The sequence below is a fragment of the Tachyglossus aculeatus genome, chromosome X1 (genome assembly GCF_015852505.1).
Source record: "Tachyglossus aculeatus isolate mTacAcu1 chromosome X1, mTacAcu1.pri, whole genome shotgun sequence".
NCBI lineage: Eukaryota > Metazoa > Chordata > Mammalia > Monotremata > Tachyglossidae > Tachyglossus > Tachyglossus aculeatus.
In genome coordinates, this window is record NC_052101.1 from 11,359,839 (window position 1) to 11,374,428 (window position 14,590).

Genomic DNA, 14,590 nt, shown 5'->3' on the forward strand with positions numbered 1-14,590 from the left:
GATCAATAAGACAACAGGAATAAAGTTCATTTCTGATGTAATCGAGGGCTCCATTAATACAAGTTCAAGAATCAGGGGTGGGAAACAGGGAGGAAGCTATAAAAGGATAAAGGTGAATAGTTGGGCCAAGAATGGGACAGTGAAGTGAACTAAGTAACCTCTGAAAACCAATAGGCCTGTAGAAGTCAAAAATTTTTGTGACTGGTTATGATTTTATGTTATTTTGACAGGATAAATTGTCCTGCTGATATGACCTTATTAAACACTGATTGCTACTTAGGATTTACTATACTACCTGAACCAACTTTAGCGAGCTTTCTTTTATTGCTTTCCTTAAATAAAATGGACAGGCTGTGCGTCCAGAGTACTGGGTGTCCACTAAGCAGCATATGGGGTAAATAAAATATAATCAGGTTGGATCTGATTTCTTTCCCAAATGGGTTCCAGTCTACATAAGAGGGAAGAGAGGTACTGAATCCCCGTTTTACAGATGAAGAAACAGAGGCAAAGAAAAGTTCAGTGACTTGCCCAAAGTCAAAGCACGCAAGTGGCAAAAACTGGAATTAGACTCCCAATCCTGTGCTCTTTCCTCTAGGCAACTCTACATCCCATTACTTTCCCTATCCGTCCTGCCCTCAGAATCACTTTGACACTTTCCCCAGCTCCACAATATTTTTATAAACATTCTTGTACTCTACTAATTACCCTATCCCTGATCAACTTTAATGTCTGTTGACACCATATAATACTGATACTGATGGCATTTATTAAGCGCTTACTATGTGCAAAGCACTGTTCTAAGCGCTGGGGAGATTACAAGGTGATCAGGTTGTCCCACGTGGGGCTCACAGTCTTAATCCCCATTTTACAGATCATCATCATCATTATCAATCATTTATTGAGCACTTACTATGTGCAGAGCACTGTACTAAGTGCTTGGGAAGTACAAATTGGCAACATATAGAGACAGTCCCTACCCAACAGTGGGCTCACAGTCTACTGTGAGGTACAGATGAGGTAACTGAGGCACAGAGAATTAAGTGACTTGCCCAGTCACACAGCTGACAATTAGCTGTAATATATATATATATATATTACACTATATATACACTATATACTATAGTACAGTACTATATATACATACAATATAGGCTGTAACCTCCATGTGGGAAAGGATCATGTCTACCAACTCTATTTTATTGTACTCTCAAGTACTTAGCACAGTGCTCTGAACAGACTAAGCCCTCAATAAGTACAATTGAATGATTTACGTACAGGCCTACATCCCAAGTATCTTGACACCCAGCATATGAGCTCGACCCCTCTGACCTTCCTGCCACCTTTGTACCCACTGATCCCAGGCCCGGCCCGACACGAACCACCACCTGTACAGGGGCTTTGGCGCCCATTGCCACAGGCCAAACATCTCCTCCAAGAAGTCTTCCCTAAGCCTTCCTCTCCTCCCACTTGCTTCTGCGCCACTCTTACTTTCTCCTTCATTCACCCTTTCTGATCTACCATCCTCCTATCTGTCCCCACTTCAGTCTATACTTTACTCTGCTGCCCAGATTATCTTTCTACAGAAGCACTCTGAGCGTGTCTCTCCCCTCCTCAAAAATCTCCGGTGGTTGCCTATCAGCCTCTGAATCAAGGAAAAACTCCTCACTCTTGGCTTCAAAGCTCTCCATCCCCTCACCCTCTCCTTCCTCACCTCCCTTGTGTCCTTCTCCAGCCCAGTCCACACCCTCCGCTCCTCTGTCACCGCTAACCTCCTCACTGGGCCTCGTTCTCACCTGTCCTGCTGTCAACCCCTGGCCCATGTCCTCCCCCTGGCCTGGAATGCCCTCCCTCCACACATCTGCCAAACTAGCTCTCTTCCTCCCTTCAAAGCCCTACTGAGAGCTCACCTCCTCCAGGAGGCCTTCCCACACTGAGCCCCCTTTTTCCTCTCCTCCTCCCTTCAGCAGTTGTGTATATTTGTACATACTTATTACTCTATTTATATTAATGTGTATATAGCTATAATTCTATTCATTCTGGTGGTATTGACACCTGTCTACTTGTTTTGTTTTATTGTCTGTCACTCCCTCCTAGACTGGGAACCCACTGTTGGGTAGGGACCATCTCTATATGTTGCCGATTTGTACTTCCCAAGCGCTTAGTACAGTGCTTTAAACACAGTAAGTACTCAATAAATAAGATTGAATAAACGTATAAATGAATGAATTTTATGCAGGAAAGGGAATTTATGCTCCCTTCCAGATGTGGAAGGGAAGCCATGACTTTTGACTCAAGTTTTTTCAATTTAACTTACAGTTTCTTCACCCCAGGTCTCTGTTCAGAAGTGAGCACAGCTGGGGAGCTAATTATTATGAAGTGGATCCAAAATGCATTTCCTAATTCCCCTATTAGGTTAGTGAACTCTGGCTCTTTTACACAATGAAGAGTTGATACCTTAGAAAGGATTCCAGGACTCTTTCCACTTGATTATGCTTCTTTAAGTAGCTGAAGTTGTTAGAAATGAAAAATAATATTCCATAATGGACATTGTACCCTGGGGTCCCTTTCAAATATCTCTAATATATTTGCTTTCTTTCATGTAGAAAGACTTCATTTTTTCCCTTTAGCCAGGTGTGCCATTTATGCCCAAAGCCTTTATTCAGGAAATCATTGCAAGAGGAAAATAAATCAATGTTGACACTAACTAAGGCTTTCAGTTTGAAGGGTAATAATCTAACTGTTCTTTCCAAATCTAAATCCATGGGAATTCTAAAAGAAATCTTGGCCCAATGGATATGCAGAGATAAATGCAAATCTGAGCATCAAGAAAAGGGAAATACTTGATGATTTAGAGGCATGGTCTCTGAGAATAAATACAGATTTTCATGGGCATTACTGAGTGTGAAATTTATCTGAATACCTTTCATTCTCTGGTAACTGATGCTAGGAAGAAATATCCATTTCAGTTGCCACTGTAGCCAGGTAAGAGAGTATATTTATCTTTTCTACTTTGAGGATTTTGGATCATTGTTCAAACCAAGGCCAAACCTGGAAGAGTGTTCCTCAGACCTGGCCCAAAAATGTCCAAGGCAAGTTGAATCCAGGACCATTAGGGCATTTTAAGACTTGAAGAATGAACCCTATGTTTACAATGGCCGATTTGCTCATTGTCTTCAGTGTGATCAACCTGTCTCAATTTTTAGAGGAATGAATGGGGCATTATTGCAGTAAATTCCTGATTTCTCAAAGTAGAGTTTGCAGGGAGCGCGTTGTTGGGTAGGGACCGCCTCTATATGTTGCCGACTTGTACTTCCCAAACACTTAGTTCAGTGCTCTGCACACAATAAGCACTCAATAAATATGATTGAATGAATAAATGAAAGGTTTACAGATAACTTTATTTCCTTTCCTTTATTTATCATTTGACCTTTTACTTACATCTTCACATCCCTTAATTCAGCCACCCCCAGAACCCTTGTGTGTGAAAGTGGCTGAAAGTACCAATACATGGCCTATAATCCTTTCCATTCTGTAAAAACACAAAGAACACACTTTGATTAGCAACTCTGCCATTTACAAACTGATACTACAGCGGCTGAGCATAAGCCATCATAACTACTGCAAAGACAATTTTAGAGCATGTTTTGCTGAACACGGGCAAAATGTTCCCCTCGTAGAAATCGGCGACGTAGAAATCTGGAAAACCAGGAGCCAGACATACTACTGTATATAAATGTGCAACTCTGCATGAGATTCTCTCTCAAACTCACCGTCATTGATGGTGGCTTCATCCTTGAGCCAAACAACAACTCTACTATAGCCTACTCAACCATACCTGGTGGGAAGAACATGATCCTGGTAGCCAAGAGACTTGGATTCTATTCTTAGCTTCACCGTTTATGACTGTGCCTGTGTATGACCTTGGGAAAGTCACTCACCTGCTCTGTTCCTCAGTTTCTTCATCAGTAAAATGGGGAAGAATACTCATTCTTCCATCCTCTTAGATTGTGACCCTTGAATGGGACAGGGACTGTGTCTGATCTAATTATCATCATCATCATCAATCGTATTTATTGAGCGCTTACTATGTGCAGAGCACTGTACTAAGCACTTGGGAAGTACAAATTGGCAACACATAGAGACAGTCCCTACCCAACAGTGGGCTCACAGTCTAAAAGGGGGAGACAGAGAACAAAACCAAACATACCAACAAAATAAAATAAATAGGATAGATATGTACAAGTAAAATACAAACCCCAGTACATGGCATATAGTCAGCACTTAAAAGATACCACTCCCATCGTTTGCTTAAAAAAGCCACACACACCCCATTTTTGATCAATGTATGTCACAGTGTCTTTTATGCACTGGCATTTGAAGTTATGTTTCAGGATGTTCCTCTTACAATTGCTCAATTTAGTTTACTGTATAATGCAGATGCTTGCAAGCATTGTCAAAAATTCTACCCATTCCATCTAATCCAACCAGGACAAATAGCAACGAACACTACTGGTATCCTGGCTGCATTTTATAGTCTCGTTGTCATTCTAAATTAAGCACAGTTATCTGAAGATGCAGATGAGACTGATTCCCCCACTCAAAAGTGCTAATAACAGAGATAGAGAAAAGAGGTGAAATCCAATTCATTTTGAACCATTAATTGGTTTGATGGGAGAAAGGAATGGAGTTACAATATTAGATAAAGTGAGATTTGGGGCTCTTATTTTCCAGCACATCCTTAGTGCTCAATTACTATGAATAATTGAGAGTTGACTTGGGAAAAGTAACTTCCTGCTTTTAAAGATGAACTGAAAGAGAAATCAATATTCAGGTTGATGAAGTGTATTAAGTTGACCATGTAATCTCGCTCATGGAATTCTATCCATGAATCAACAAAAAAAATTACTGTGAGCTATAAGGTTGTATTCAATGGCAACACTAGTTTTAAGCAAAATCAAACATAACTGTGAAAAGATAGAATCAAAGAAATGATGGAGAATGTGTTTGGGGAAAATTGCCTTTAACGCTTGAACTGATGAGTTTTAAATATATAGTTTTCTGCTTCAAATAAGGTTCAGCTCTAAACATTCCAGTTCAATATTATAACTGTATTTTCTATTTGTTGATCCATCTCTTTATTAAAATTCCTCTAACAGGTTTTTGTTTTTATTTTACCTGCATTTTAATCAATCTAGGAAATAAAAGGTCAAAATAATCACATTTGATCATTAAAATGATCAAGAACATTTTGCAATACATCTCAATTCCACTAAAAAAAATCTAAACCTATCACTACTTGAATGGTCAGTTGTAAAAATTTTGTCTCTCTTGCTGTCATAGTGACAGTGCTATCAACTTGAGTTTTTCTTGTAGTGGGGATTGTTCTATTCCCTCTAGTTCAATGGGCTGACTTGATGAATGACTCTCAGATTAAATCAATCAATCAATCGTATTTATTGAGCACTTACTGTGTGCAGAGCACCATACTAAGCGCTTGGGAAGTACAAGGTGGCAACATATAGAGACAGTCCCTACCCAACAGTGGGCTCACAGTCTAAAAGGGGGAGACAGAGAACAAAACAAAACATACAAACAAAATAAATTAAATAGAATAGATATGTACAAGTAAAATAGAGTAATAAATATGTACAAACATAAGGATTACTTGAAGTGAAACAAGCAGTGGCATCATTAACATCTTGTACAACTGCACACTGTATCAAAGAGGATGCTCATTGATGCCTAAATCATGGAATACAGAATAAACAAAGCATGAGTGACATGAATGGTGAGATTCCAAGGCTGAAAAGATAAGAGGATGAACAGTCAGATACCAAACCAAAGACCCTCTTTGACTAGAGTATATGGCTCATTCCGCACCACCACAGCCTTACCAGAGAGTAGAGATGAGTTTATTCTCATCAAAAAAATAGATGACCACTGGACTTCAATGGTCTCGTCAACTCAACTTCCATCACAGAGGATGAAGTTCTATGACGAAGTGTGATAACATGATTTACTGAAGCGACCACTCTAATAGGAGCCAGAAAGGATAACAAAGCTTGAAAATCTGATGGTTTTCTAAAGGATCTAAAGATGATGTTATGAAGAAACCACCATTATTGTCATCTTCAAGAAGTATACAGATTTCTAAACTGTGTGCAATTTTATTGTTCCCCACTGCTGGCAGGCTATTCGCGGAAGAACCTCACAAAAGTGTATTCTTACTAAATTATGTGCTCTTGTCATGACAAGGCCACTTGTCATGTGATATAGACCATACTGAAGGATTATTAGAATAATTAGAATACCCAACTGTTTGAGCACTGAATTATGTGCTTGATTTAGCCACATTGAGTTATAGAGTGGTTTCATATAAACTACCTATGTACAATACCAATAACTTCAAGAGAAAAGACAGGGAAAGGCAATGAAATGACAAAGTTTTGGAGTACAGATTTTCATAACATTGTGATAGCAAGAAGAAAAAAGCCAAAGGGAACAAGACAGTGAGGACAATAAATTGAATAATATAGCAGGGGATAATCTTAATATGCTCATGATGTGGAAGAAGCTCAGCTTATTACATATAACTTTATACACCTACAGAGATCTTAGAAACCGTAAGACAAGTATTCCATTATTTTATAGACGTTTTAGTTCATGAATTTGATCACAAATTAATCAAAGACACCATCCCAAAGAGCTGAAAATCAGTTTTGGTTTTTTTTGTGTTTTTTTTTTTTTTTTTTTTTTTTTTTTTTTACCACCGCCACCCACTCCACCCCCGCAAGACTTTAAGGACACAATATTATCTTATTATTCTTCCACAGTCAAATATGGTTCTGAATAAACATCACAATGTTCAGGACACTACATACGTATGTACATATTTAACGTTTAAACATTTAATGCAAATATATATAATAAAAGCATCTAGAATATCAGTAACAAGCTTTTGCTCATAATCTAAAAGCCCACTTAATGACAACTGTGTAAATCCATTCATTCATTCAATCATATTTATTGAGCGCTTACTGTGTGCAGAGCATTGTACCAAGCATTTGGGCAAATACATCACAACAATTAACAGTCACATTCCCTGCTCACAACGAGTTTATAGTCTGTGGGTTGGGGCGGGGGGGACAGACATAAATGCAAGTAAAATAGAATTGCAGATATGTATATAAATGTTGTGGGGCAGGAATGGGGGAAGTGCAAAGGGAGCAAGGCAGGGGGATACAGAAAGGAGTGGGAGATGAGGAAAAGTGGGGCTTAGTCTGGGACGGACTCTTGGAGGAAATGTGACTTCAGTGAGGCTTAGAAGAGGGGAAGTAATTGTCTGTCAGATATGAGAAGGGAGGATGTATGCCAGGGGTGAGTGGTGAGAGAGGTGAGGTCAAGGCACAATGAGAAGGTCAGCACTAGAGGAGTAAAGTGTGCGGCCTGGGTTGTAGAAGGAGAGAAGCAAGGTGAGATAAGAGGCGATAAGGTGGTGGACTGTTTTAAAACCCACGGGGAGGTGTTTTTGTTCGATGCAGAGGTGGATGGGCAACCACTGGAATTTTTTTGAGGAGCGGGGTGGTATGTCATGAATGCTTTTGAAATAATAATGATAATAATGATGATATTTGTTGAGCGCTTACTAACGGCCAAGCACTGTTTGTAGGAAAATGATCCAAGCAGCAGAGTGAAGTATGGACTGGAGTGGGGAGAAACAGGAGACTGGTAGGTCAGCAGGGATGCTGATGCAGTAATCCAGGCGGGCTAGAATGAATGATTGAAATAACCTGACAGCAGTTGGGATGGAGAAGAAAGGGTGGGTTTTAGTGATGTTGTGAAGGTGGGAATGATAGGATTTAGTGATAGATTGAATATGTGGGTTGAATGAGAGAGAGGAGTCGAGGATAATGCCAGTATTATGGGCTTGTAAGACAGGAAGGATAGTGGTGCCATGTACAATGATGGGAAAGTCAGGGGAAGACAGGGTTTGGGTGGGAAGATAAGGAACTCTGTTTTGGACGTTTTGTTGGAGGTGATGAGAGGACATCCAAGTAGAGATGTCTTAAAGGCAGCAGGAGAGGCAAGACTTTAGAGAAGGAGAGAGATTAGGGCTGGAGATGTAGATTTGGGTATCAGCCACATTGAGGTGGTAGTTGAAGCCATGGGAGAGAGTGAGTTCTCCAAGGGAGTGGGTGTAGATGGAGAATACAAGGGGACCCAGAACTGAACCTTGAGGAACACCCACAGTTGGGGGCTGGGAGCCAGAGGAGGAGTCCACAAAGGAGACTGAGAATGAATGGTCAGAGACATAAGAGGAGAACCAGGAGAGGACAGTGTCAGTGAAGCCAAAGTCAGTCTAAGTTTTCAGGAGAAGGGCGTGGTCCATAGTGTCCAAGGCAGCTGAGAAGTCAAGGCGGATTAGGATGGAGTAGAGTCCATTGGATTTTGCAAGAAGGAGATCATTGCTGATCTTTGAAAGGGAGGTTTTTGTGGAGTGAAGGGGATGGAAGGCAGATTGGAGGGGGTCTAGGAGAGAATTGGAGAAGAATTTGAGACAGTGGGTGTAGATGACTCGCTCAAAGAGTTTAGAGAAGAATGGTAGGAGGGAGATGGGGCAATAAATGGAGGGAGCTGTGGGGTCAAGGGAGGGTTTTTTTAGGATGGAGAGACATGGGCATTGTTGAAAGCAGAGGGGAAACAAGCCATTGGAGAGTGAACGGTGAAAGATTGAGAAGCAGCGTGGCTCAGTGGAAAGAGTCCGGGCTAGGGAGTCAGAGGTCATGAGTTCAAATCCCAGCTCTGCCACTTTTCAGCTGTGTGACTTTGGGCGAGTCACTTCACTTCTCTGGGCCTCAGTTCCCTCATCTGGAAAATGGAGATGAAGACTGTGAGCCCCCCGTGGGACAACCTAATCACCTTGTAACCTCCCCAGTGTTTAGAACAGTGCTTGGCACAAAGTAAGCACTCAATAAATGCCAATAAAAAAAAGATGGCCGTTTGGGAGGGAAGAAAGGAGGGCACAAGAATTTGCTGAGTTAGTAGATTTTAATCTCTTTGAGGTCAGGGAACATTTCTATCAATTCTATCGTATTATACTCTTCCCAAGGGCTTACTACAGTGCTCCACCCACATTAAGCACTCAATAAATACCTTTGATTGATAGTCTAATCCTTTTAATAAATTCCAGATTATTCCTTTGAGATAGTCAAGGCACTGATTTCAGTCCACAAATCCTTTTAATTGCTTCTAGGAAAATAAAGTGACCTACATCTATAGTCTTAAAAATTAAACAATGATTTATATACAGTATTTCATCCATCACATAATTGATAGTTATAAATTCACTTGATTGGCATAAATAAATTTAATTACCACTACACATTTTTCTACTTTGATTTACTTGATACCCTAAATATACCTATGACACAGTGGATAGCTCCAAGGAAGGAAGGATAATTCATGCAAATACCACCTAATCCAAATTATTGCCAAAAGACTACAGAGTTTAGCACTCACAATAAGGTCTTAACTGCTAAGATTGCCATGGTTACCAAGATTCAAGTGGCTGAAAAACATTTCTCTATTCCAAAGTTAGAGCTTAAAATATACTTTAAATAAGCCTGTAATATAAATTGCACTCTGCTCAGAATAGATGAGGAACTCTTGCCTCTTGTCTATTCTATTTATCTAGCATATACAGTTAGCTTATTTCTACCTCAAAATTCATTCCATCTTTTTAAGGGCGTTTTTAAGGTAGTGGAGGTATTCTTTTAAATGACCAATATTCTTTTCATACGCTGAATTCCAAAGCTTGCTCAGATATTTGAAGTCAATATAGCCATTTACTATATTCATGGTCATTCTTCACTTCTGAAATGTCGAAGTGCTTAACTTGTTTAAAAAATAAGCTATTATGAATCTACACAACCTCTTAGGACCTTCATTTCAGCAAAGTAATTCAATCTGTTGACTATCAAAAAGACATTGCATACTTCAATTTCATCTGAAGCCTGATTCAGAACAAGGGAATTTCTGGGTACCATTTAGCCTATTTCACAGGAAAACTTGAACAACTGCATACTGTTGGTCTAAGATCAACCATTTCTTCACGCTCAACAGCTACTTGTTCGGCAATATTCTTTGGGAGTACCGTACAATAAGTTGGTAGACACCATCCCTGCCCACGAAAAACAACATCCAGAGGAGGAGCTTGCAGTTTACATCTATGGACCTTAATTAATAAATCAATTGACTTATAGGAATGAACAAAAGCCCTTATCCTAGTTTATGCAAATCAACCATTACATCAGTCCAACATCTCATGTGGAAAGAATGACACGAAATTGCAGTTTAACAACTTAATTCTTTTCCAAGCGATAATATTGTGAACTCTTAAAATGGATACATTTTAAAAGTGATCTGTCACAAACTGACAAATATATTGTGTGAACTTGGTCCTCTGAAGAAGTGATGGGTAGACATAGCTGAATCTGAAATATAACCATATCTTTTATAGCAAACTTAACGGTTAGTACTCTACATGGATTGACTCACTGAGGAATTTCAATTCCCCACCAGTTACAAGATTTATAAGTAATTCAATAATAATGAAAAGAGTCAACACTTGGCACTCCTAGTATATTTATATCAATTATTAGACTGTAATGCATTACTTTGAATGGAAAAAAATGCCACTAACATATACAAAGAAGGAAGAATTGAGACAAGATTAGCACAACTACTAATGAACTGCTTGTTGCTTGCTGTGGAGTAGGCCTTTGTCCTGAGAAATTCCCCACTTGACAGTGGTTCTGAAGAGGAAATAGCTGGAAATTAGGTTTAAATTTAGAAATGAAAGATGGAGGCAGTTTGCCTTATGCCTCTCCTCTCCTTTCCCTGGGTTTGCTCAACCAGGTAATGCATGGAATGCATACATCATGCGTACGCGAGTGTGAGTGTGGGGACACAAACACACACACATATATGCTCTTAAGTCCAATGGGCATCATAAAGTGGTAAAATCCAGAAACTTCAATCACATTTCCTTTCAGGAAAAACATTTAACCTAAGTGGAACCCCAAGTGCCATACCAAAAGAGCACTCAACTCCGCTGCTGTAATTCCACTTACCCCAGTTTTGAATACTACAAGCAAGTACTTCCCTAACTTGATTTATGAGAAAAAGGTCTAATTCCTTCAAAAATGTTACTGAAAGTCATATGGTATCAACTTCAAAAGTCTTAGTCCATTTAATCCAGAATTCTGTTTTTTGAAAGAAATTATAATGGTGCAAAATCTTTCATTCTTGCCCATATATAATCACTAATGATGTAAACTGTGCCAAATATTTATTAGGCAAACTCCCTCTGAAAACACAAATACCTGAATAGTATTTTGAAGAAACAACAAATGACTTACCTTCATAAAGGGCCTTAAAACCTTGAGCACTTACTGCAAAGTCTGTGGTGAACCAAAGTGTGAGAATCGAGCCGGTGCTCACTATAGATGATGGAAGTTGAAATCCCGATAATCTAAAGAGTAAAAATATACAAACTCAATTAGGAAATCTACATGTGTCCAAATCATTGGTTTTAACACAAAACTATTTCCTAGAATAATATATTGTAGGCTTCTAACACTGATTTAAAATGGGTAATATCTGTATCCATTTTAAATTGATTCTGCCCAAGACAAGACAATGGCAAGCAGCAATGTCCTCATTAACACTGACAGATTTTCGAAGAATCTCTTATTTTGATTTCACTTCCAGATGTTCATTTGGGAAGGTTTCATAGAAGAAACTGTGCTGACATAATTTTGATGGTATTTGTTAAGCGCTTACTATCTGCAAAGCACTGTTCTAAGGGCTGGGGTGATACAATAATAATAATAATGGCATGTATTAAGTGCTTACTATGTGCAAAGCACTGTTCTAAGTGCTGGGGAAGCTACAAGGTGATCAGGTTGTCCCACGGTGGGCTCACAGTCTTCATCCCCATTTGAGAGATGAGGTAACTGAGGCCCAGAGACGTTAAGTGACTTGCCCAAAGTCACACAGTGACAATTGGCAGAGCCAGGATTGGAACCCATGACCTATGACTCCAAAGCCCGGGCTCTTTCCACTGAGCCACACTGCTTCTCTATCTACCATACTATCACATGCTACAAGAAGCATCGTGGCTTAGTGGAAAGAGCATAGGCTTAGGAGTCAGAGATAATGGGTTCTAATTCCGGCTCCGCCACTTGTCAGCTGTGTGACTTTGGGCAAGTCACTTAACTTCTCTGTGCCTCAGTTACCGCATCTGTAAAATTGGGATTGAGACTGTAAGCCCCACGCGGGACAACCTGATTACCTTGTGTCAACCCCAGTGCTTAGAACACTGCTTCACACATAGTAAGTGCTTAACAAATACCATTATTATTATTACCTGAAGGAAAAGATTTGTTATTGATAATAATATTGATGGTATTTGTTAAGTGTTTAACTATGTGCCAGGCACTGTACTAAGCGCTGGGGTGGATAGAAGCAGATTGGATTGGAAACATTCCCTTTCCCAGATGGAGGTCACAGTCTCAATTCCCATTTTACAGATGAGGTAACTGAGTCACAGAGAAGTTAAGTGACTTGCCAGAGGTCACACAGCAGACAAATGATGGAGCCAGGATTAGAACCCATGACCTTTTAACTCCCAGGCCTGGGCTCTATCTACATGACTTAAGCACTGACACAGTTAAGCACTGTAACACAATAAGTACTTTATTGAAATTTCTATGACTAACAGGCTAAAGGAGATGAAACTATGAATCATGGACCATATTGTTCAAAACTATTGTTACACAAGCTAAGTAAATGATAAAAATAAAAAAAAGTTTCAAAAGTTGCAGATGATCAGAAACTGTGTGTAAACATCATATTTAAGGGACAGAGCAGTTCTGTAAGTTGTGTAATATAAAGCATATATTAACTTCCAGTTTAAAATGAAAAATATAGTCTTGGCATATTCAGTCTGAATATTTTAAGTACTCTATTTCTTAGCATAAACCACAATTTATATCAATAACAATCAGAAGAAAATTAAATGCCACTTTACAATTCTAAGTATGCCTTTTATCATTTCCATCAGCTGGCTTCAAGTATTGTAGTACAACTAAGTTAAAAAGAGTAGAAATTAAGGTTAAAAATGCATGCATGGAAACAGTGTACTTTTATATCTAAAAATAGAAAAAAGGTGAAAATTAACCGATAGTATTTACTTGGTGCCCATTTGCGGGGCACTGTGCTAAGTAAGCGAGAGTAAAGTAGAAGTTGTAACCATCACCCCTGCCTTGAAAGAACTTAGAGTCCAGTGGGTTAGACAGACATTAATTCTCCCCCGACTCCATCACATTGAGCAAAGTCTTTCCCCTCCATTAAACCTCTTCCCACCTCAAATTTTCCAACCACATCCATCCCTAACTTCAAAAACTGCCTATAAACATTTTTATCAAGGGGGGCATGCATATGTAAATCAGTTATTTCAGAAGTGTAGGGAAGCAGCGTGGCTCAGTGGAAAGAGCCCGGGCTTTGGAGTCGGAGGGTCGGAGGTCATGGGTTCAAATCCCAGCTCCGCCACTTGTCAGCTGTGTGACTTTGGGCAAGTCACTTAACTTCTCTGTGCCTCAGTTCCCTCATCTGGAAAATGGGGATGAAGACTGTGAGCCCCCCGTGGGACAACCTGATCACCTTGTAACCTCCCCAGCACTTAGAACAGTGCTTTGCACATAGTAAGCATTTAACAAATGCCATTATTATTATTATTATTAATAGTGGTATTAAGTTCTTACAATATATCATGCACTTTGCTAAATCCTGAGGAAACTATAACCAGATCGGTCACAGTCCCTTTTGCACATGGCTCTCTCACTCTAAAAAAGGATGGAGAACAAGTATTGAGCCCGTTTTGCAGATGAGGAAACTGTGGCACAGAGATGTTAAATGATTTGTTTAAGGTCACAGAGCAGGCAGGTAGTAGAGCTCTGATTAGTAACCGGGAACCTTCCCGTGCTCTGGTCACTAGGCCATCTTATATCTCAAGAAGTACGCATAGGTAAATTTGGGTAGAATGCTCTATATTCATCTCCAAGGTGTGGTTTGCCAGGTGATGGGCAATCCATAATCTTGTTCCTTTTAAATCCAAGTATCAACCCATCTGATTCTGATAAGTAGCGTGGCTCAGTGGAAAGAGCCCGGGCTTTAGAGTCAGAGGTCATGGGTTCAAATCCCGACTCCGCCAATTGCCAGCTGTGTGACTTTAGGCAAGTCACTTAACTTCTCTGGACCTCAGTTACCTCATCTGTCAAATGGGGATGAAGACTGTGAGCCCACCGTGGGACAACCTGATCACCTTGTAACATCCCCTGTGCTTAGAACAGTGCTCTGCCACTTGTCAGCTGTGTGACTTAGGGCAAGTCACTTAACATCTCTGGGCCTCACTTACCTCATCTGTCAAATGGGGATGAAGACTGCGAGCCCCCGGTGGGACAACCTGATCACCTTGTAACCTCCCCAGCGCTTAGAACAGTGCTTTGCACATAGTAAGCACTTAATA

The 14,590-nt window shown here is 39.9% G+C and overlaps 1 protein-coding gene across 1 annotated transcript in view; it reads right to left on the reverse strand.

Annotated features, from left to right (window-relative positions):
- The window catches only part of CSMD1 (CUB and Sushi multiple domains 1), a 1,252,749-nt gene that overhangs the window by 1,044,818 nt on the left and 193,341 nt on the right, over positions 1 to 14,590 (reverse strand). The window contains exon 3 of the mRNA XM_038771657.1: positions 11,421 to 11,533. Coding sequence (XP_038627585.1) covers positions 11,421 to 11,533 — 113 coding nt within the window. The remainder of the gene's footprint in view (positions 1 to 11,420; positions 11,534 to 14,590) is intronic.